The 19,168-nt window shown below is 59.5% G+C and overlaps 2 protein-coding genes and 1 long non-coding RNA gene across 3 annotated transcripts; 1 reads left to right on the top strand and 2 right to left on the bottom strand.

Annotated features, from left to right (window-relative positions):
• Window positions 1–86: 86 nt before the first annotated feature.
• On the top strand, window positions 87–2,446 carry LOC138846493 (uncharacterized). The gene is made up of 2 exons (XR_011384014.1): window positions 87–342; window positions 1,843–2,446. It is a non-coding gene; the product is annotated as an uncharacterized lncRNA (long non-coding RNA).
• Window positions 386–13,751, bottom strand: CLIP3 (CAP-Gly domain containing linker protein 3). Its single transcript, XM_070062479.1, has 14 exons — window positions 13,604–13,751; window positions 13,064–13,287; window positions 9,604–9,743; window positions 9,425–9,518; window positions 9,090–9,251; window positions 8,627–8,745; window positions 7,726–7,962; window positions 5,535–5,670; window positions 5,249–5,377; window positions 3,084–3,227; window positions 2,891–3,014; window positions 2,642–2,706; window positions 2,201–2,273; window positions 386–1,873 (listed from the first exon to the last, which is right to left on the bottom strand). Exons 2-14 carry the CDS (start codon window positions 13,227–13,229, stop codon window positions 1,819–1,821), a joined length of 1,644 nt encoding a protein of 547 aa, XP_069918580.1. The 5' UTR covers window positions 13,230–13,287; window positions 13,604–13,751; the 3' UTR covers window positions 386–1,818.
• Window positions 13,752–15,161: 1,410 nt separating this feature from the next.
• On the bottom strand, window positions 15,162–18,532 carry THAP8 (THAP domain containing 8). Its single transcript, XM_070062484.1, is given in 5 exon segments — window positions 15,162–15,674; window positions 17,748–17,921; window positions 17,924–18,054; window positions 18,057–18,135; window positions 18,371–18,532. Coding segments are annotated over 5 exon segments (921 nt in total). The 5' UTR covers window positions 18,518–18,532; the 3' UTR covers window positions 15,162–15,284.
• Between the last annotated feature and the right edge of the window lie 636 nt (window positions 18,533–19,168).

Consider the following 19,168-nt stretch of genomic DNA (forward strand, 5'->3'; position numbering starts at 1 on the left):
CAATGGGAACTCTCGATGGCCCCAAGGGCCCGCCTTCCACCCAATCGGTGCTCTCACTCTTTTGACCCGCCCCTTCACCCTCGCTCAGTGATAGGCTGCGTCTCTGGCCATAGGGATAGCGGCGAGACGCGTCTCCGGCTGGCACCCGCCACTCAGAACTCCAGAAACTAACGCGTCCACGCTGCGGAGCGAGGCCAGACGGGAGGGGCAGCCGTGGCGGCCGCAGGAAGAACGCGAGACTGTAAGAAGACCTTCCCGCAGGCCTGGCCATCCTTTCCAGCCTGTGCCACAGGGAGGCTAGATTAACGGAAGGACACCCTTTCCCGTGCGCCCCCAGCAAAGGTACAGAGGCAGGGCCGCAACCCCAATGACCTGGACACAGAGAGGCCATAGAAACGTCTTTATTGACGAGGACAGGGGTCATGCTGAGTTTGGGGACATGCAGTGAAGGGGCAGTCGTGAGCTGTCCTTGGTGGTCAGGGCCCCAGGTCCACCCTGGACCCCCCTGGGCCTTCAGGTTGGCCCTCAGGCTGTTGGTCTGGCCCAGGTGCTGTGAGGTCCTTTTCCAGGACTCGGACCTGTGACCAGAATGCAGATTGAAGTGGGGCTCCAAGATCTGGGATCCCCTCAGGGTCTTAGGGCCTTCCATGTATTAGAGATGGAGGCTTTAGGGTTTAGGGGTCCCCTTGGGACTGGGGGCTCTTGGAATGTGGGTGTCTTGAGATCTGTGGACTTGGCATTGAAGTCCTCCCGTTTGCAGGGATGGGAGTTCCTGTCTGGGGTCTCCTCGTGCCCGTGAGCAGGGCTTGGGGTGCGCCGGCGCCTGGAGTGCATCTTGACTGCAGTCTTCTCCATCCCGGCACAAGGACCCCATGATCGGCTTTCCTGGGGACTCGGGCTGGAATTTTTTTTAAATTTGGGATTCCCTGGGGATTTGGGGATTCTGTGATTTGGGTCCTGGGAGTTAGGGGCTTTGGGGCTTGAGGGCACAGAGGAGTTTGGGACATGTGGACTCTGAGGCTTGGGATTCCTCAGAGTCCCAGAATGGGGCCTCCAAATTTTGGGGTCCCCCAAAGGGGGAAGTCATTAAAAAATAGAGAGTTTTCTGGGAGCCTGGCCAGCACAGGGGCTGTGGGCCATGTTGGGGGGCTTCATACAAGGCACTGGGGCTTTCTCGAGGGCGCAGAGGGCAGGAAGACTTGGAGTCCTGTAATTAGCACTTCCAGGACTGTTTTGGTGTCTGTAAACTGGGGGTGACAGTGGGCTGGTTAGGGTGGATCTCTTCTTGAGGGGTAAGAACAGGAGTCTTTATTAATGGAAGGAGTCTCTGATTGGGGGTTTGGGGTGACCATGGGGTCACATCTCAAGGGGATTGATGTAAAATGGGGCGTAGTGGCATGAAGTCTGTTCCTCTGGGGGTGGGACCCGTGTTTATTTCAAGGGGACTTGGGTGGGGTCTTTGTTAATGGGGGGTTCTGATCCAGTGATGAGTGACTCAAGGATGGCCTGTTGGGGAGCATTAGGTGGAGAGGGTCGCCATCATTTGGGGTGACATGGAAATCTGTTCACTGGGGGGTCTGCTCTGAGGGGTTGGGGAAGGGGCTAGCCTGAAGGTGCTACTCAGGGAATCTGTCTGGGTGACATGGGGTCTGTATTGGGGGTCTCATGGGGGAGTCTGTTAATAATGGGGCCTCCGTGGTCGAGGGCTGGCTAATGGGGGTTCTAATCTGGATGTGTTACTGGGTCTCTATCTCAGGGTGACTTGGGGGTTCCTGTGTCAGGAGACGCTAAGGGGACTCTGTCGGGTGTCCAGGGCCTCTAAGACTGCATCTCTGCCCTCAGCATCCAGGGGAACCAGCAGCAGAAGAGCAACCTGGAAAGGAGAGACCCGGGTCACCTTGGGATGGGGCAGGGGCCGGCACCTCTGGTCCATCACCCATTCCCCGCCCTGTTTGGGCCTTGGCTTCTCTGGATTCTGCCTCTGCCTGACCCTGGCCTTCTCAGACTTGTGTGGAATTACCTGCCCCCCAAAATTGACGCCACCAGGATGCAGTGGGGATCCCCCCACCCTGCAGACTGTTTCCGGATATGCTTGCTAGTCACGGGCTTTCCTAACCCCAGACCCCTGTGTCCAGTGGTCTCATGGATGCCTCTCCCTAAACATCCCACAGGAAGCGGGGGGACAGGGTTGGCCACGCACCTGGAGATAGAATTCTCTGATGCAATGTCCTTTGGGGTCCGGACTGTCGTGAAGGTGCGTTTGGGCTGCGTCACTGGAGAAGAGGGCAGGGTCTCAGGTGAGGGGATGACAGACCCACTCGTGTCCTCAGTACCCACCTGGACTCCTTGTCACTCATATCTATTCATATCCCCTGTACCCACTTGGACCCCACCTTCCCAATATTCATCTGGACCTCTTGTCAATAAAATCTATCATGCCCCACAATTCCTCCCCATGTCTCCAGTGCCTGCTCAGAGCCTTGTCATGAACATCCCCATACCCTATGGCCCATGTCCTCTCTGGGACCCTGTCTCCCCAGTTAAATACCAAAGACTCTGTCACCGGCACATAGCTGAGAACCCACGAGCCTTCCTCCCGTCCCCACTCCATGTCCCTCCCACACCCCAGCCCCCAACTCACTTGTCACTTGGTGCACTTTTTTGGCTCCAACACTGTCCCCAGGAGGATCGGTAGATCCACCAATCCTGGGGAGACACAGGGAATGAGAGAAGTTAGAGCCACAAGAGGCCAGGGTCCGACTGGGAGCCACGTCCCAGGGGGCCCATGAAGAAAGTGCTAGGGTATGTGGGTGTTCACCTGTGCCGCCTGTCCAAGAGGAGACCATGGGAGAGGGGGGAACCTGGGGCTCTGACTGGGATTTGGGCTCACCTCTGGATGCGGGATGCTGGCGCAAAGACCCCGTGCTTTGGGGGGCAGGTGAAGTACCGCACGCCAAAGACCGAGCCATCGTGCTTGCCCGTGGGCTGGTCCAGCTCGATGCCATACCAGTAGCCTGCAGCAGGAGGGCGTCAGGATGCCGCCAGGCCTGGCCTGCCCCCCACCCCAGAGTCCCGGTCCTCACCTGGAGCGAAGTCGGTTTTCCCGTAGAAGCGCACGACCCCCTGCTTCTGGCCTGCGACAAGCACTTGGTCTCCAACCTCGGCCTTGGCTCCCTCACGCTGCTGCAGGCTGCCCAGAGAAGGAGATGATGGAGTCTTCTTCTTGCCTGGGGGGTAGAGGATGCAGGCGTGGGACGTGGGACCCAAGGTGCCAGCGCTGAGGACCCCCGCCACCTGGACAACCCCAGTGTAGGAACCATGTCCTGAGGTCGATCAGAAACTCTAGAACATGCCTCAGAATTGGGGAGGGGGGGCTGGATCTGAAGGGAACCTGAATCCAAGGTAGCAGGGAGCCAGAACAATAGTAAGCTTAGTAAGCTGGAGGGGAAATGAGTCATAGAATCTGCAAAATGCAAAATCCTTTTACAAACCTGAGGATACAGCAGACGAGAAAGCACCATTTAAAAAAAAAAAAAAAAAAAAAAAAACGAATGAATGAAGAAAACTGAAGATATGCGGTCCCACGGGAAAAGTGAGTCAGAGGTCAGGACCCCAGAAATTATCCTTTCAAAATGAGGTAGGCAGCAGGCGTTTGGCCTGGCGGTTAAGAGGCCGGTTGGATGAACGTGTCCTGTACCAGAGTGCCTGGGTTCAGTACCCAGATCCAGCTCCTGACTCTGGCTCCCTGCTGGTGCACGCCCTGGGCAGCAGCGGCAGTGGGTTCCTGCCAGCTGTGCAGTAGCCTGCAGCAGAAGGGCGTCAGGATGCCGCCAGGCCTGGCCTGCTCCCCACCCCTGAGTCCCGGTCCTGTGCTGGATTGAGTTTCCAGCTCCTGGCTTCGGCCCAGCCCAGTCCCAGCCACTGCAGGTATTTGGGCAGGGAAGCAGCAGATGGGAGCTCTTTCTGTCTTTGTTGTTCAGACTTTCAAATAAAAAAAAAAAAAAAAAAGGAGGCTGGGAGTTGAGTCTGAGAGTAAATCAAGTCACAAAAGCCAGGACCTCCATTCTCTCTCTCTGTCTCCCCTTCCCCTGGGTCACACTGCCTTTCATATACATGAATATGTTAGGAGTGTTGTGGCACAGTGGGTTAAGCCACTGCTTGGGATACCCCCACCCTATAGCAGAGTGCCTGGACCATCGCCTACCCCTGCTTCTGGTTCAGCTTCCTGCTAATGTACCTGGGAGCAAGCAGACGACATTCAAGTACTTGAGTCCCTGCCACCCACATGGGAGACTGGAGTTCCTAGTCCTGGCTTCAGGCTGGCCCAGCCCTGGCTATTGCAGTGAACCAGTGAATGGAAGGTCTTCCCCCACCCACCCCACACCTCTGTCTCTCTCTCTCTCTCTCTCTTTCTCTCTCTCTCTCTCTCTCTGTCATTCCACCTTTCAAACATTTAAATCTTAAAAAATAGGGCCGGCGCCGCGGCTCACTAGGCTAATCCTCCACCTAGCGGCGCCGGCACACCGGGTTCTAGTCCCGGTCGGGGCGCCGGATTCTGTCCCGGTTGCCCCTCTTCCAGGCCAGCCCTCTGCTGTGGCCAGGGAGTGCAGTGGAGGATGGCCCAGGTGCTTGGGCCCTGCACCCCATGGGAGACCAGGAGAAGCACCTGGCTCCTGGCTCCTGCCATCGGATCAGCGCGGTGCGCCGGCCGCAGCACACCGGCTGCAGCGGCCATTGGAGGGTGAACCAACGGCAAAGGAAGACCTTTCTCTCTGTCTCTCTCCCTCACTGTCCACTCTGCCTGTCAAAAAAAATAAAAAATAAAGAAAAGCCAGGAACGCCACAGATTCTTCCCTAAAGCTGGAGGAAACCGCAGGGCAAGTGAGGCAGGGAACCCACAGGTCCTTCCAAGAACCGAGCAGAGCCAATGCAGAGTCCCTGCAGCCAGGAACTCAGAACTCGTCCTCTCACACTGGAGTCCAGGCCTCAGCTGTGCACAGCGCACCCCAGGACCAGTCGCAGAAGCTGAGCTGTGCACAGCGCGCCCCCAGGACCAGTCGCAGAAGCTGAGCTGTGCACAGCGCACCCCAGGACCAGTCGCAGAAGCTGAGCTGTGCACAGCGCACCCCAGGACCAGTCGCAGAAGCTGAGCTGTGCACAGCGTACCCCCAGGACCAGTCGCAGAAGCTGAGCTGTGCACAGCGCGCCCCCAGGACCAGCCCTCCCGCCCCACAGTCTCCCCTCCAACCTTTGTGCTCCCTTCGGCCTTTGCCAGTGACACGAGAGAAGTCCATCCGGGGCGTCCGGGGTGTGGAGGTGACAGATGAAGGGGGTGCATCCACTGCTTTGGAGATCTTGGACACGGAGGCAAAGAGGCCTGGGGGACACAGAGCCTGGGCTTGAAGTTGCCCAGCCTCTGCCCATGGCCCTGTCTTCAACCCATAGGCCCCATTCCCAGACAGCAGCATCCGAGCTACTGGGCAGACCTCCCCCACCACCCTCCCCGCCCCTCTTGGACCCCGGGTGGGACTGACCCTGCTTGGGAGGGCAGATGAAGTACCGGACGCCCCCAACACTGCCATCATTCTTGCCCTCAGGTTCGTCCAGCTCCACGCCCACCCACTGGCCGCTGGCGAACTCGGTGGTCCCGCAGAACCGCAGCGTGCCCGTCTGGGGAGACAAAGGAGGCTACGGCTTGGGAAGGGGTCTTTGGGGGTCATGGTAGACCCTGGCATGCAGGCAGCATGGTGGGGCAGATGAGAGAGTCCTGGGCTCCGACCCCAGCTCAGACATCACAGTCTACTGGTTCCATGAATATGACTGAGGCTCTGGGCCTCAGTTTCCTTACCTGTGAAATGGGAACAGAAATTACTCCCACCCGCCCCACAGGGTTGTAACAGAGCCGCCCTGCCTAGTAACAAGCCACTCAGCACATGCCTCAGTTTACATTTAAGCTAAATTTAAAAACGCTTCCCTTCAACCATAGTAGCCAAACTTCCTGTGCTCAGTAGCCACAAGTGGCTTGTGGCTAGGTTGCTGGACACAACCTCACCGCCGTCACAAGAAAGTCTACCGGGCGGGGATCAGCAAATGCTGGCTACCACTGTGCTGTAGCTTTGGTCAGGGGACTTCCTGGGCCTCGGTTTTATCCGGGAAAGAGGATAACAACTCGCCTCATGGGATGGCTGCTTTTAGTACATACCAAGTGGCTTGGCTGCCGTGAGCCCTTCACCTTGCCACACCTCGATTCCTGGTCTATAAAATGGGCTAATAGCTGTACGGGGTCCAGAACAGTGCTTCGTACACAAAGAGCCCAGAGCATGCCACAGGCTCTGGGTTAAGGGCCTCACCCCCCACCCCCGCCCCGAGATGTCCAGAGGTGGGATCACGGGCATCAGCCCCACAGCTGACAGGTGGCAGCGCCAAGATCTGCCTGAGCGCATGACAGCTGTGCATGTCCTCAGACTTTGGAGCCTCCTGCAGCTTCTGGGGGGTAAACTGGGGAGAGTCAGTCCACCCTTTCAGAAATCCCCCGTGGATCTGGTTAGGTCACACACAGACAGCTTTCTGGAGGAGGGGCTGACCCACGCCGAACCCCTGATCAGGAAACAAAATATGGCTTCTGCGGTGTCCTGCTGCATAAGAGGCAAAATCCCGGTCTGTCCAGGGGCCTGCAGGCCTGCTGTGATCCAGGGAATTAGAACTAAAAAGTGAAGGCAAGTCCGAGAGCTTGGGTGGGTAAAGACCCTCTGCCCGCGATACGCCTGCTCTCCTTGCCTTTTCCTGGTTCACTCCTCGTCCAGGTTGGGTGCTCGGGTGCATCCCCCCTCACACCCCTGTCACACCTCCATCACACCCCCGTCACGCTGGCCTGCACTTTCCTGGCCAACGTCCCGACCACTCTGAGAGTGGAGGTGGAGCCTGACTGGGAACCACGAGACCCTGGGGGAGCCACAGGTGCACAGAGCTGCTCTGACCCCTCTGCCCGGCTTCCCAATCACAGCCACGACTGCTCAGGGCTGTCCCTGTCAGGTGCTAGAAACCCCCTCCCCGTGCCCTAGGACTGACCAAGAGCGGAGCACGGGGCAAGGCACAAAGGCATGCACAGGACAATCGTCAGGTGAAGTAAAGTGTGGGGAGCAACTGGGAGCAACTCGGACTAGACTAAGTTACTGGAATTAAGACTTATTCTATGCATCTGCTCTCCCACAATATGGCGCTGGGAGAGGAGAAAACAGCTTCTACCCAGCTGCCTCTCACCAACTTGACAAACTGTAGGACCTGCTCCTGATTGGAGGAGAGCAGCGTACTCGGCGTGTGGGTAGCAGAGTTGGGATTGGTGGAAGAGGACTATAAAGGAGGAGAGAGACAACATGCACCAGGAACATCTAAGGGGAACATCTATCTGAAGGAACACCTGTGCAGCCCCCGAGAGAGCCGGCCGGCGGTGTGCCGCTCCCCCGCGGAAGTGGGGAATGTGGCAGGGGGAACCGCCCTTCCACGGAGGTGGAAGGGACGGTAGCCAACCCGGGAAGAACCAGCAGCAAACCCAGGGAGGGCCGAGCAGACGAAAGAACAGCACAGGGTCCTGTGTCGTTCCTCCACGAAGAAGGGGAGCGACATAAAGTACTGGTGAGTGGTGGGGACGGGGCAGACCAACCCAAGGGCTCACCTCCGAGGGACGAGGGGGCTGGGTCTCACCCCCACCCCACCCCAGACACTGACCTTCTGGCCGTCCAGCAGCACGCGGTCTCCCAGGCGCAGGCCCAGTGCGCTCAGCATGAGATTGCCGGGAACGTTGTCGTAGTTGGGTAGTGTGACCTTGGGGAGGGCACAGGACAGCGGCACAGCCTCCTCCAGCAGTGTCCGAAGCTCCTTGGCCACCAGTGCTGCCTCCGCCTTGTCCAGGGACATGTCCATAGGATCTGGGACCACTTCTGCTGGCACCTGTCCTTTTCGATTCTGGGGGACAATGGGAAGAGGGGGGCATGTCACACCCTGGGACCTTCCCCAGGGAAGTCCACCCCTGAGACCCTGGACTGGGGATGTGTGACAGGTAATTGAAGGTAGGACGCTGGTGTAGCCAATAGGGAATGAGGACCACACGCCAGTGCTAGGGGACACGCCCTTGATGGGGGGGAGGGGTCAGGCCCCAGCCTGTAATGCAGCCATAGGGTGGGGTGGGGGATGGACACTGGGGATAGGCCAGTGGGGAAGAGAAGAGGCAGGATCCCAGAAACCTAGGCCATGGCCCCCTGCCGAGATATCTGTGCAGAGTCCTTTCTGTTGGGAGGGGATCTAATGACAGAAGAGTCAAGAAGCCAAAGATCATACTGAAGGCTTATAGGGGCCCCAACCCACTGATCCGCAGAGGGCCGAATGCAGCTTTTGCGGGGGGCTTCAGATCCTGTCTACACCTGCCCGGGGTCGGGCAGGGTGGAAAGAAAAGGTAATCTTCGCTGGGTGACTGTGGACAAATCTAATCTGTCTGCCTCAGTTTCCCCCTTGTAAACCAGGGCTTCTAATAGCCTTCACCCGACAAGGAACACTGCAGGGGAGGTGGGGGGGGGGCTGTGGGGGCCAGGGGAGAGCAGGAGGTCCCGGGGTTAGGCCAGGGTGGCGGTACCCTCAGTGCCGGGTTGGCACCGTGCTCCAGCAGACATTTGGCGGCGCCCAGGCACAGGTTGGAGGCAGCGATGTGCAGGGCTGAGCCATGGTTGAAGTCACTGCACGTGGAGTTCACCACTGAGACGCGGATGGAGAACAGGTTTCCAGGTGAGAGTGGGGCTCTGGCGCTCTACCCACCTCCAGGTGTCTCTCCACCCGCCCCCGCGCAGAGACCGGGCCTCTCCCACCCAGGTTCTGCCTTTCCCTGGGGTTGGGGACCGCTGAGCTCCACCTCCCGTACCTTATTGGATCCTGGTCCTCGCCCCTCCCAGCCGACCTGTGGCCCGCACTCGGCACTCCACATCCGCCCCTCCCTCAGCCAGGACCTCGCTCCCCCAACCCCAGTCGCCTTCCTCCCGCTTCGGGTTTCCTTCTTCAGCTGGGCCCTGCCCACTGCCAGCCACGTGCCTCCCCCTCCTCACCTCGGGGCCGCGCCCCCTTCAGCAGCACCCGCACGAGATCAGGGACGTCGAAATAGGCCGCATAGTGAAGCGCGTTCATGTTGGTCCAGCGGCTGCGCAGGGTCACGTCCGCGCCCAGCGCCAGCAGCTGCTGCGAGAGGCGCACGGCCGCCGCGGGATCGCCTGCGTCATAGCCACCGGTCAGCTCGGAACACCCTCCCCAGGGCGTGCACCCGGAGCACAGGGAAGCCCGGGGCTTCTGCCCATGGGAATCTTCCGCTCCAAGCCCCTGATGGGGCTGTTAGGGCCTGAGGGTGCCGGGTCTGGGGGCCCAGGTTTTGGGTCTCGTGGCTCACCGACTCCGTGGGCTCCGGCCTTGCACGCATAGTGGAGCAGTGTCATGTCGGTCAGTCCATCCCGATCGTTCACGTGGCAGCCCCGACGCAGAATCTGGACATCCCAGAGGCCCCGGGAAAGTTACCCAAATGTGGGGGGTTCGCATCCCCTGCCTCCCTGGCTTCCCCAGTTTTCCTACCTCATTGCCAATGACGTCTATCTTGTGCTGGACTTGGGGCACCCACTGGCGCACGATGGCGAACAGCTCCGGGATGGTGGTCTGGGGGTCAAACAGGATCTCCTGGCACGCGGGGTCATTGGGATCGAAGAATGTGAAGGCTGGTGGCAAGAAGTCCAAGGTCAGGGCAGCCGGCATCTCCCTTCCCAACGAGGCAGGAGACTTATAGGCCCTAGAAGAGCTCTAAGGTCTCAAACTGGTGGATCGCGGGCCACATGCAACCCCTAGGAATGTTCTATAAGGCCAGCATGAGGTTTCACATAACAGTCTTGATGCCCAGTGTCTCTCGAAAAAACTGGAAGATGTGGCAGCTCCTACAAGCAGGGAACTCCACCCCTGGATGCAGAAGTACGATAAGGAGTGCAGCACCTCGAGCCTGCGCACCCAAGGGGGCTGCTAGCACGCTAGCCCACGGTTGCCCTGGCAAAGTAGAGTCTAGCCGAATAGTGAGAGTAAAAAGTACACAAGTAAAAAAGCCAGAAGTCCTGCTTTTAAGAAAACTCTCACACGTTTCAAATACTGTGCAGTCCACATACAATGCATCCATGAGTGACCAGGATCCCACCTGTGGCCAGCCAGTGACACGGAGGCACCTCCACCTCCCCCAACGGCGCACTCTGCTCTCTGTGGCGACACTACCACCCAGCACAGGGCCTGGCATGGGGCCGGGACTCAGTGCAGGGTAGATGAATAAGCAAATGACCAGTCATACACAGCCCAGGAAAATGCCACATAGAAGCGGCCAGAAATCAGCCTGTGGGCTCCTTTAAAACCCGCAGTCCCGTCATAGCCCTCCCTGACTCAGAACCCTCCCCTGGCTCCCATCCCACTCAGCACAGACCACACAGCCAGGAGGCCCTGCACAATCTGTCCCCCTTGCTTCTCTGCCCTGCCCCTTGCACTCGGCCCCCTCCGGCCACAGTGGTCCTCTGTCCCTCCACTGCGCCAGGCCACCTGCTTTGCCCACCCCCAGATCTTCACAAGGCTCTGTGCACGGCACCTCCTCAGAGAAGACTCCACCGATCACCTGCCCTACTTCAGTCACGCCACAACGGCATCGCCACTCACAGGGTGCTCCCTCCTCTCTCTCCTGTCCCCCCTCCTCTCACCCTCTGCTCTTCCCTCCATTTCCTTCCTCTTCCTCTCTGCGACTGCCCTCACTAGGCTGCAAACGGAGTGCTTCCAGTCCAGGTCAGCCTTGTTCACTCTTAGCCACAGGTCGGGCACAGCGGCTGGCACACAACAGATGCTTAGTCAATCCTTGCTGATGAACAGAAAAATGGACCAAACAATTTCCTCTTGGAGCCAACCCTAGCCTTCCTCCTGTCCTAGGCCACATGCCCAAAGTCCTTCACATTCTACTACTAGACTGTCCTGAGTCAACAAGGAGGGGTCCTTGGAGCCCAGACCCTCAGACCATTCCTGGGCCACAGGGCCATAGCCACATCCAGGCAAAATTCCAAAGAAAGCTTTGCCGTCCCCTTGGGTGAGGCCCCTCCCTGCCCTGGGCCCCAGATAACTTTCCAATTTTGCTGTCACATTGAAGTGAACTCTAGTCTCTCTGATCCACCGTTAGTGGGTGCCCTAACCACAGATGGCGTCTTTCCTGGAAATGCCAACTCTGAACCTGTTTCCTAGTTTCTGAATCTCACAGCTGCTGGGGATTCCCAGCCAGTGTCTTCTAAAATGCGCTTCTAGAGCCAACTCTGGTTGCGCTCCGTTCCTCTCTTCCCCCATAGCCAGAGGGAGTCATTAACACTACCGATTGGACCTATATTTTCTCTGCTTTTAAAATGCTGTCCCCCATACAAACTGCTCTCCCTGTATCACACTTAGGATATACCCGAAGTTCGCACTTCTAGACCTGGCCCATGCCAATCTCTCACCTCATCTCTGATCATGCCCTGAATGCAGCTCCGAGATCTTCCTGTTCCAAGCTCAGTTCTGCCTCAGGGCCTTGGTACTTGATTTCTGCCTACAGCTCCCTCTTTCCAGCTCTCCTGTGGGTCTCAGCCTAAACGCTGCCTCCTCAGAAAAGCCTGCTCTGGCCAGTCTGTCTCTAGTAGCTGCCCCCTGGCCACTGCGTATCATATCTCCACATTTTATTTCTTTCATAGCTCTCACTCCCAGCTGAAGTTACCCGATTGATTTATCTGCTCCCTTGTCTGGCCCCTCCTTCCCTCCTGAGAGCAGGGAGGGAAAGATCCCTCACCATTAAATGCCCATCCCTCAGCCTGGGGTTCACCCCAGAGGAGGAGTGCTGAGAAAGTAGTGCCGTGTACATGATGGACACTCAGATTCTCCGAGAGGTGGCCCCGCAGCTCCACGCCGTCCGGCCTCGGAGCCTCTCCCGCTGTGGTTACCTGCTCTGGGAGCCTCTCCCCTGACCATTCCCCTGGAGTCTCCCCAATGGTACTTCCTCGGGGAAATCATGTCTTCTTCTTTTTCCCCCAAAGAGTTATTTTATTTATTTGAAATTCAGAGTTATGGGGGGGATTTTTCATATGCTGGTTCACTCCCCGAAATGGTTACAACAGCCCAAACCAGGAACCTGCAACTCCATCCAGGTCTCCCACATGGGTAGCAGGGGCCCAGGCACTTGGGCCATCCTCCGCTGCCTTCCCAGGTGCACTAGCAGGGAGCTGGGTCGGAAGTGGAGCACCGGGACTCTTAGGCAGCAGCTGCGCCACAACACCAGCCCCAGAAACCCTATCTTGTAAAGCTCCTGTGGGGGCTGGCGCTGTGGAGCACTGGCCCCCACATCAGAGCGCCAGCCCGGATGCTGAACTTCCGATCCAGCTCCCTGTTAATGCCCCCTGGGAGAGCAGCAGAAGATGGCCCAGGCGCTTGGCCCCTGCCACCCACAGGGGAGATCTGGATGGAGTTCCAGGTTCTTGGCCCTTGCAGCCATTCGGTGAGTGAACCAGCAGGTGGATAGTCTCTCCCTCTCTGTCACTTTGCCTTTCAAATAAATACATCTTTTTTAAAAAAGAAAAGAAAAAGCCCTTGCAGCATTCTGCTCTTGGTAAACATAACTGTCCTCGTGTCTTGCCATTATATTGCATTCTTATACTTATTTGTGTGGCTGGCTTTAAGGCCTGTTCGTTCTCTCAGGGCAAAGGCTGGGTTTCCCTTGCTCCATGCTGTGGCCTCAGCTCCTAGACTAGAGCCAGGTCCACAGCGGCTTTCAATGCATGCTTGTTGAGTGGCTGAATGAGTGATGTGTCATGGGTTAAGGATTCAGATCAGTCCAATTCTATTCTCCTGTGGATGAATGAATTAATGGAGGCGGAGGGGTGCCAAACCCCTCCAGGCCACCTTCAAATTCCCCAGAATCCCCCCACCATGGCCACCAACAGAACTCAGCCCACTCTGCTGAGCCACTGAAGGGTGCAGGTCAGATTCAAGGGTTAGTGGTTACCGTAGTCCTTGGGGAGGGGGGCAGGCGCCGAGGGGTGCACGACAGGCTTCCGCCGGCGCTCCTGGGTGGGGCTGGGGGCCTCAGGGACAGGTTCCTCCTCTTCCTCCTCTTCTTCCTCCTCCCCTCGGGGCGGTGGGGCCATTGGGGCGGGATCCGTCTTAGTCATGGTCCTCGGTGGCCCTCAGGGGGCGGGTGCGTATTCGGGGGCGGCCTTCGAGCAAATCCTGGAGGCAAAGATGAGCTAGAAAGGGCGCCCAGAGGCTCGGGGGTCCGAGCCCCCAGGTGCGCCCGGAGCCCCGGGTGGCCTCCGCGCATCCAGCTCTGGCTCTCGGGCAGCCGTAAGGATCCCCGTTCCCCATCAGAGGGCCCGGCATGGGCGCCCAGCGCCTGCCACCTGCCCCAGGCCCAGCCCCCCATTCTTCTCCCGCGTCAAGCCCCTCCGTGTCGGTGCCGACCGCCCCCTCCCCGGGTTTGTTTATCTCGGGATGCAGGATGCTTCGCCCCTCCCCTTCTGCGCGGGGCTGCCTCTTCCCACCTTACCTCGGCTGGATGGGGCCAGGAAGCAGAGCGGCGGCTGAGGAGACCGCGGCCAGAACGGGGTGTCGGTGCCAGGGGACGCGATGGGGAAGGAGAGCGAGACAGAGAAGGGGACGAGGCCCAGACACCGACGGGGGATGGGGGTGGAGAGGGAGGGGCGCTGGCGGCGCATGCGCAGTGCTACCCTAAGTCGGGCGCTGGGGAGGAGATGCTGGGAGGCTGCTGGCAACGCATCGATGAAGGGGCCGGAGGCAGCGATGGGAAGGCGCCAGACACGGAGGATCGGGAGCCCAGGAGATGCACGGGGAAGGGTGTGGAAGCAGGCACAGGCTGTTTATCCGCCCCTGCTGTGATGTCCTCCGGAACCGCTGCCCGCACTGCAGGCCAGGCCGCTGAAAGCCAGGGGCTCGGTGTGCGGCGGTGCTGGGTGTTCCGTGTGGAACCTCGGACCTAACCCCTCTCCGCGCCCGACCTACATACACGGGGCGTCGACGCCCATCACCACGGTGCCCTCACCGCACTCATTCAGTGCTCACACAGCGTTGACTCAGGCCCGCGGCGTTTTAAGCCGCCTGCCCTGCCCAAGGGTGCGCGGCCAGTAAGTGATGGAGCCGACATGAAAATTAACCCCTGCGCATGGCCTTAGCAGAGCCCCGGGGCAGACTTGCTGGCAGACCCCTCCAGCCCTCTCTGAACCTGTCTCCCCCCAGGGGCCTCCTGGCTCGGCCTCACCCCCAGGCTGCCTGTTGCCTGCTCTGCCCCACCTCACCCCAGCCTGAAGGAGGCTGGGTGGCTTTGCTTTCCTCCCCTCATCCTCATGACCTCTTCCCCAGCCCTGGACTTTGCTCCTGGCCTGTCATCACCTCCCTGCTCTCTCTGCTCCCCCACCCCACCCCCCAGGGCTGCTCCCTGCACGCAGCCACAGGGACCTACTAACACCTGTCGCATCCGTGCTCCCCTTGACTCGAAGGCATCTGCTTGCTGCACCTTGTTCCAGATAAAAGCCAGTGCTCTCAACTGAGGCCCACGGCCCTGTGGACTTGGCCTGTCATCTCTTCCATCTCACCTCGTCCCGCTCCCTTTTGGTCACTCCACCGCAGCCATACTGGCCCCTTGGTCTCCCTTACCCCAGGACCTTTGCGCTGGATGTCCCTCCTGTCTGGAATGCTCTTCCCCCAGATCCCTGCATGGTTCCCCGTCTGCCCTCTCAGGGTTTCACTGACTCGTGCTGGTGTCTTTTCAATGACACCTTCTCTGCTCTGTCTAAAGTTTCTCCCTGCCCCCCCCCTCCTTCCTTCAGTGTTCACAGCAACACTGGGCTGGGCATGAGGAGCTGCGCCTCCCCTGCCCTGCTGGCCCACACGCCTTCCAGGCCAGCTCCTCCTCATCAGCCAGGTCTCTGCTCCAAGTCACCTCCCCGGGGAGCCCTCTCCCCCGACCCGCCTCTCAGTTACACTTCCACTCAGTCCTTACAGCGTTTATCACGCTCTGAAGCGACCTGGTTGATTAGTTTGCCAGCTCCTCTTCTGCCCAAGCCGAATGCAAGCCCCCTGAGCGCAGGGATGCTTTCCGGCCATGCACACTGCTGGGTCCCCAGCTTGGCACTGAGCCCGGCAAAGGGCATGAGGGGCTCAGCAGGACCAGGAGCAACTCTCCTGTCCCCAAACCCTGACCCTGGTTCTGCTCAGAGGTTATCACTGACTGGAAAGATTGGAGCTGCGGGTAGCAGGGGCCCGGTGCTCAGGGGACTTGGGTCCAGGTCCCCTCTAAGGTTCATGAGGTCTCCAGGAGGGGGTGGTGGAAATCCAGTGCTGGAGGGAGGCTCTGCTGCTCCGCAGACACGGGCAGCAGGGCTGGGCCAAGCCCAGGCACAAGGCGTCTCCTGTCCTCCATCTTCTGTCTTCTGTCTCTCCACAGCATCCGTGCTGGGCCTTACGCACTGGGGGGGCCGGGTGGCCTGAAGCTCAGGCTTGGCAGCCAGCGTGGGAGGTTCAGGGCCCTGGGCCAGGACCACGGCCACGTCAGGCCCTCCACAGATGACAGTGATGGTTTGGGATTCCTCAGGTCCCGGGAACTATGCCGTCCCGGGGAAAAGGCAGAGGTGAGGAACACAGGGGAGGGAGAGGGAGAGGGACAGACCAGCAGGGGCAGGAGGGGTCACGAACACAGAGATATGGGGAGACAGGGAAGTCAGTTTGAGAGCCAGTAGCAGCCGGCGCCGCGGCTCACTAGGCTAATCCTCCATCTTGCGGCGCTGGCACACCGGGTTCTAGTCCCAGTCGGGGTGCCAGATTCTGTCCCAGTTGCCCCTCTTCCAGGCCAGCTCTCTGCTGTGGCCCGGGAGTGCAGTGGAGGATGGCCCAAGTGCTTGGGCCCTGCACCCCATGGGAGACCAGGAGAAGCACCTGGCTCCTGCCATCGGATCAGCGCGGTGTGCCGGCCGCGGTGCGCCAGCTGCGGCAGCCATTGGAGGGTGAACCAAAGGCAAAGGAAGACCTTTCTCTCTGTCTCTCTCTCTCACTGTCCACTCTGCCTGTCAAAAAAAAAAAAAAAAAAAAAAAAAAAAAAAAAAAAAAGAGAGAGAGAGAGAGAGCCAGTAGCATGGGAAAATAGGGAGAGATGTGGGGGGAAGACACAGGAGACAGATGCGAGGGGCAGGGAGACGGAAGGGCACACGGATATGTGGGCATAGAGAGATGCACCGAGAAATGAGGGGGGCAGGGGAACAGAAATACGGAGTCAGAAAGACAGAGTGTGAGAGAAGGGGTGGGGGGAGAGAAGGGAGGAAGGGAGAGAGAGAGAGTCAGCTCAGGGCCCTGGCGAGCCCCAGGCCCAGTGTGAACTCTGCCCTCGCCCAGGCCCCCAGTCTCAAGCCCCAGGGGCAGCAGCCACGCTACAGCCCAGCTGACTGCTGGTACCTGGGGACATGAAGCCGGCGCCGTGAGATCTGCTGAGCCTCTGCAAAGAGCAGAATTGCTTTAGAGCACTAGTGAGGCCAAATCACTGTGTGGGCTCACGCTCCACTCGCTGGCTGCCAGCTGGGGACTCCTTAGCTATGGAGATGTGGTAGGGCTCCTTCCGAACCCTCTGCCTGTAGCTAACGCCCTAGCTCTGTCTGCATTCCTCACCCATCTACAGAGGGCTTGGAGGACCATGGGTGCTAGGTTGGGACCTCAAACTTGGCCCTGGGGCTTTAAGCAGTAGGTCTGGGCAAACACTGATTTTCAGACATGAGAATCTCCCCCCACCCCACCCCAGCCCTCACTACCAACCCAGCAGTAAAATAACAGAGGCAAAGGGCTTTAGATGGGGCCTGGGGCTCCCCCAGGGGGCTGCAGACAAGCCCCACATGGGCCAAGCAGGGAGCTCTGCCACAGGCCCCGTGCACTGGCCGCCTCTGGGTCAGACAGCTGGGCCTGGCTTCCTGACTTAGGGAAGTCACAGGAATGCTCTGTGCCTCCATTTTTTCATCTGGAAAATGGGGACAGCCGTAACATCATGCTCATGGCAAGTCTTCACTAAGTTACTAACTCAATGGCAGGCACGGAGCAAGACTCCTTAAAGATGATTAACTAACAGAGCAGCCAGTACTCAGCTCCAACCAGTGAGGGCTTCCCATTGTCAGGTTCTTTTTTTTTTTTTTTTTTTTTTTTAATGTTTTGACAGGCAGAGTGGACAGTGAGAGAGAGACAGAGAGAGAAAGGTCTTCCTTTTGCCGTTGGTTCACCCTCCAATGGCCGCCGCTGCAGCCGGCGCACCGCGCTGATCCGATGGCAGGAGCCAGGATCCAGGTGCTTTTTCCTGGTCTCCCATGGGGTGCAGGGCCCAAGCACCTGGGCCATCCTCCACTGCACTCCCTGGCCATAGCAGAGAGCTGGCCTGGAAGAGGGGCAACCGGGACAGAATCCGGCGCCCCGACCGGGACTAGAACCCGGTGTGCCGGCGCCGCAAGGTGGAGGATTAGCCTATTGAGCCACGGCGCCGGCCCGTCAGGTTCTTTTTCTTTCTTTCTTTTCTTTTTCTTTTCTCCCTTCCAATTAAAGCTGGCGACTTGGAAATGGATGCAAATTTCTGAGTTTCCAATATGGGAGCCCAGTTTATCGGAAGCACTGGGTGGTCTGGGCTAGCCGCTGTGGGGCTGCCGGGCCGCACTCGCAGCCCGCGCCAGGCCCCGGCGCGCCCGCGCCAACAGGCTCTGCCCGTGCAGTTGCAGCGCCCGCAGCTGCGCCTGGTGCCGCGCGTGGCGCCGCTGCAGCCTCCGCACCCGCCGCTGCAGCGCTCCCAACACCGCGCCCAGCCCAGCCCCGCCCCGGCGCGCTGGGCAGTGACGCCAGGGCGCGGCCCCGCGGGAGTGGGCGGAAGGGGCAGTGGGGTCAGGAGCACGGTGGCCGCCGCCTCCCAGACCCGGGATGCGGGCCCCAGCACCAACAGGTGCACCGGGTTAGAGGCCGGGCCGCGGGGCCTCAGGGCAGGGCTGCGGTCTCTCGCGGCGGCGGCGCAGCTGGTTTCTCCGGCCTTCTGCTCGTCCGCCGGCTCTGGAAGACAAGGCAGGGGGTGGAGGGCGCTCAGGGCCGGACTCCAAGGGGACAGCCCTCAGGAGGTAAGGGCTCAGGGGTCTGTCTCCAGGGGGACTTCCCTTCGGAAAGGCCAGACTTCAGGAATGGAATTTCCCCCGGAAGGGGAGGGCTGGGGCTCAGAACGCACCGGTGGGAGTCCCAGAGGGAGCCGGCGGGTGGTCACACTCCAGCAGTAGCTCCACCCAGCGCTCACCTTGCCGGGTGGCACCCGGGAGAAGATGGAGGGCACCGCGTCGGGCCGCAGGTAGCGCACGCCCCAGCGCCACTGGAAGCAGGAGGGCGCCAAATGTTCGCTGCACAGGTGCTGGTGGCAGCTGGGCACCTAGTGCTCACGGCGCATGTGCCGCAGCCAGGCCTGCAGCCGGGCCAGTCCTTCAGGGGGAACCTGCGGGGCGGGGGGATGGCAAGGTCACCAAGTCAGTGCTGTCAGGTGCCGCCCACTCCTCCCTGAGGACACCAAGCCTGTGCCGTCCCTGGGCCAGGAAACCACACACACACACACACACACACACACACACCCTCAGTCCCTCTCCATCACGAACCTGCATCCCATTCTTCCCTTCTCCCTGAGCTGCCCCTCCTATCCCGCCTCATCCCTGATCTCCCTGACCCGCCCCCCCCCCCCCCCACGATTTGTTCCTCCACATGAACTTGAAGGAGCTACAAAATCAGACATCTAGAAGGTGGGAGATCATACAGTCAAGTGAAACACTTCTTCCACTACCATACAACATGAAGGTAGGGGCGGGAAGTTAGAGATTGAGAGATTTAAGAAACATCAACCTGGGCTGGCCTGTGGCAGCATCCCTGTGAGCACTGGTCCTGTCCTGGCTGCTCCACTTCCCATCCAGCTCCTTGCTACTGTGCCTGGGAAAGTAGCAGAAGATGGCCCAGGTGCTTGGGCCCCTGCACCCATGTAGGAGACCCAGATGGAGTTCCAGGTTCTTGGCTTCAGTCTGACTCAGCCCCGGCCATTGCAGCCATTTGGGGA

The sequence above is a fragment of the Oryctolagus cuniculus genome, chromosome 18, assembly GCF_964237555.1.
Source record: "Oryctolagus cuniculus chromosome 18, mOryCun1.1, whole genome shotgun sequence".
In the NCBI taxonomy this organism is placed as follows: Eukaryota; Metazoa; Chordata; class Mammalia; order Lagomorpha; family Leporidae; genus Oryctolagus; species Oryctolagus cuniculus.

Bases quoted from the DNA above. Each gene is read 5' to 3' on its own strand.
- CLIP3 (XM_070062479.1), bottom strand. From the start codon at position 13,229: ATGACTAAGACGGATCCCGCCCCAATGGCCCCACCGCCCCGAGGGGAG. The intron at 9,744-13,063 runs GTAACCACTAAC...TCTTGCCACCAG, and splicing joins CCCCCTCCCCAAGGACTACG to CCTTCACATTCTTCGATCCC. The intron at 2,707-2,890 runs GTGAGCCCAAAT...GTGTCTCCCCAG, and splicing joins CCAGCATCCCGCATCCAGAG to GATTGGTGGATCTACCGATC.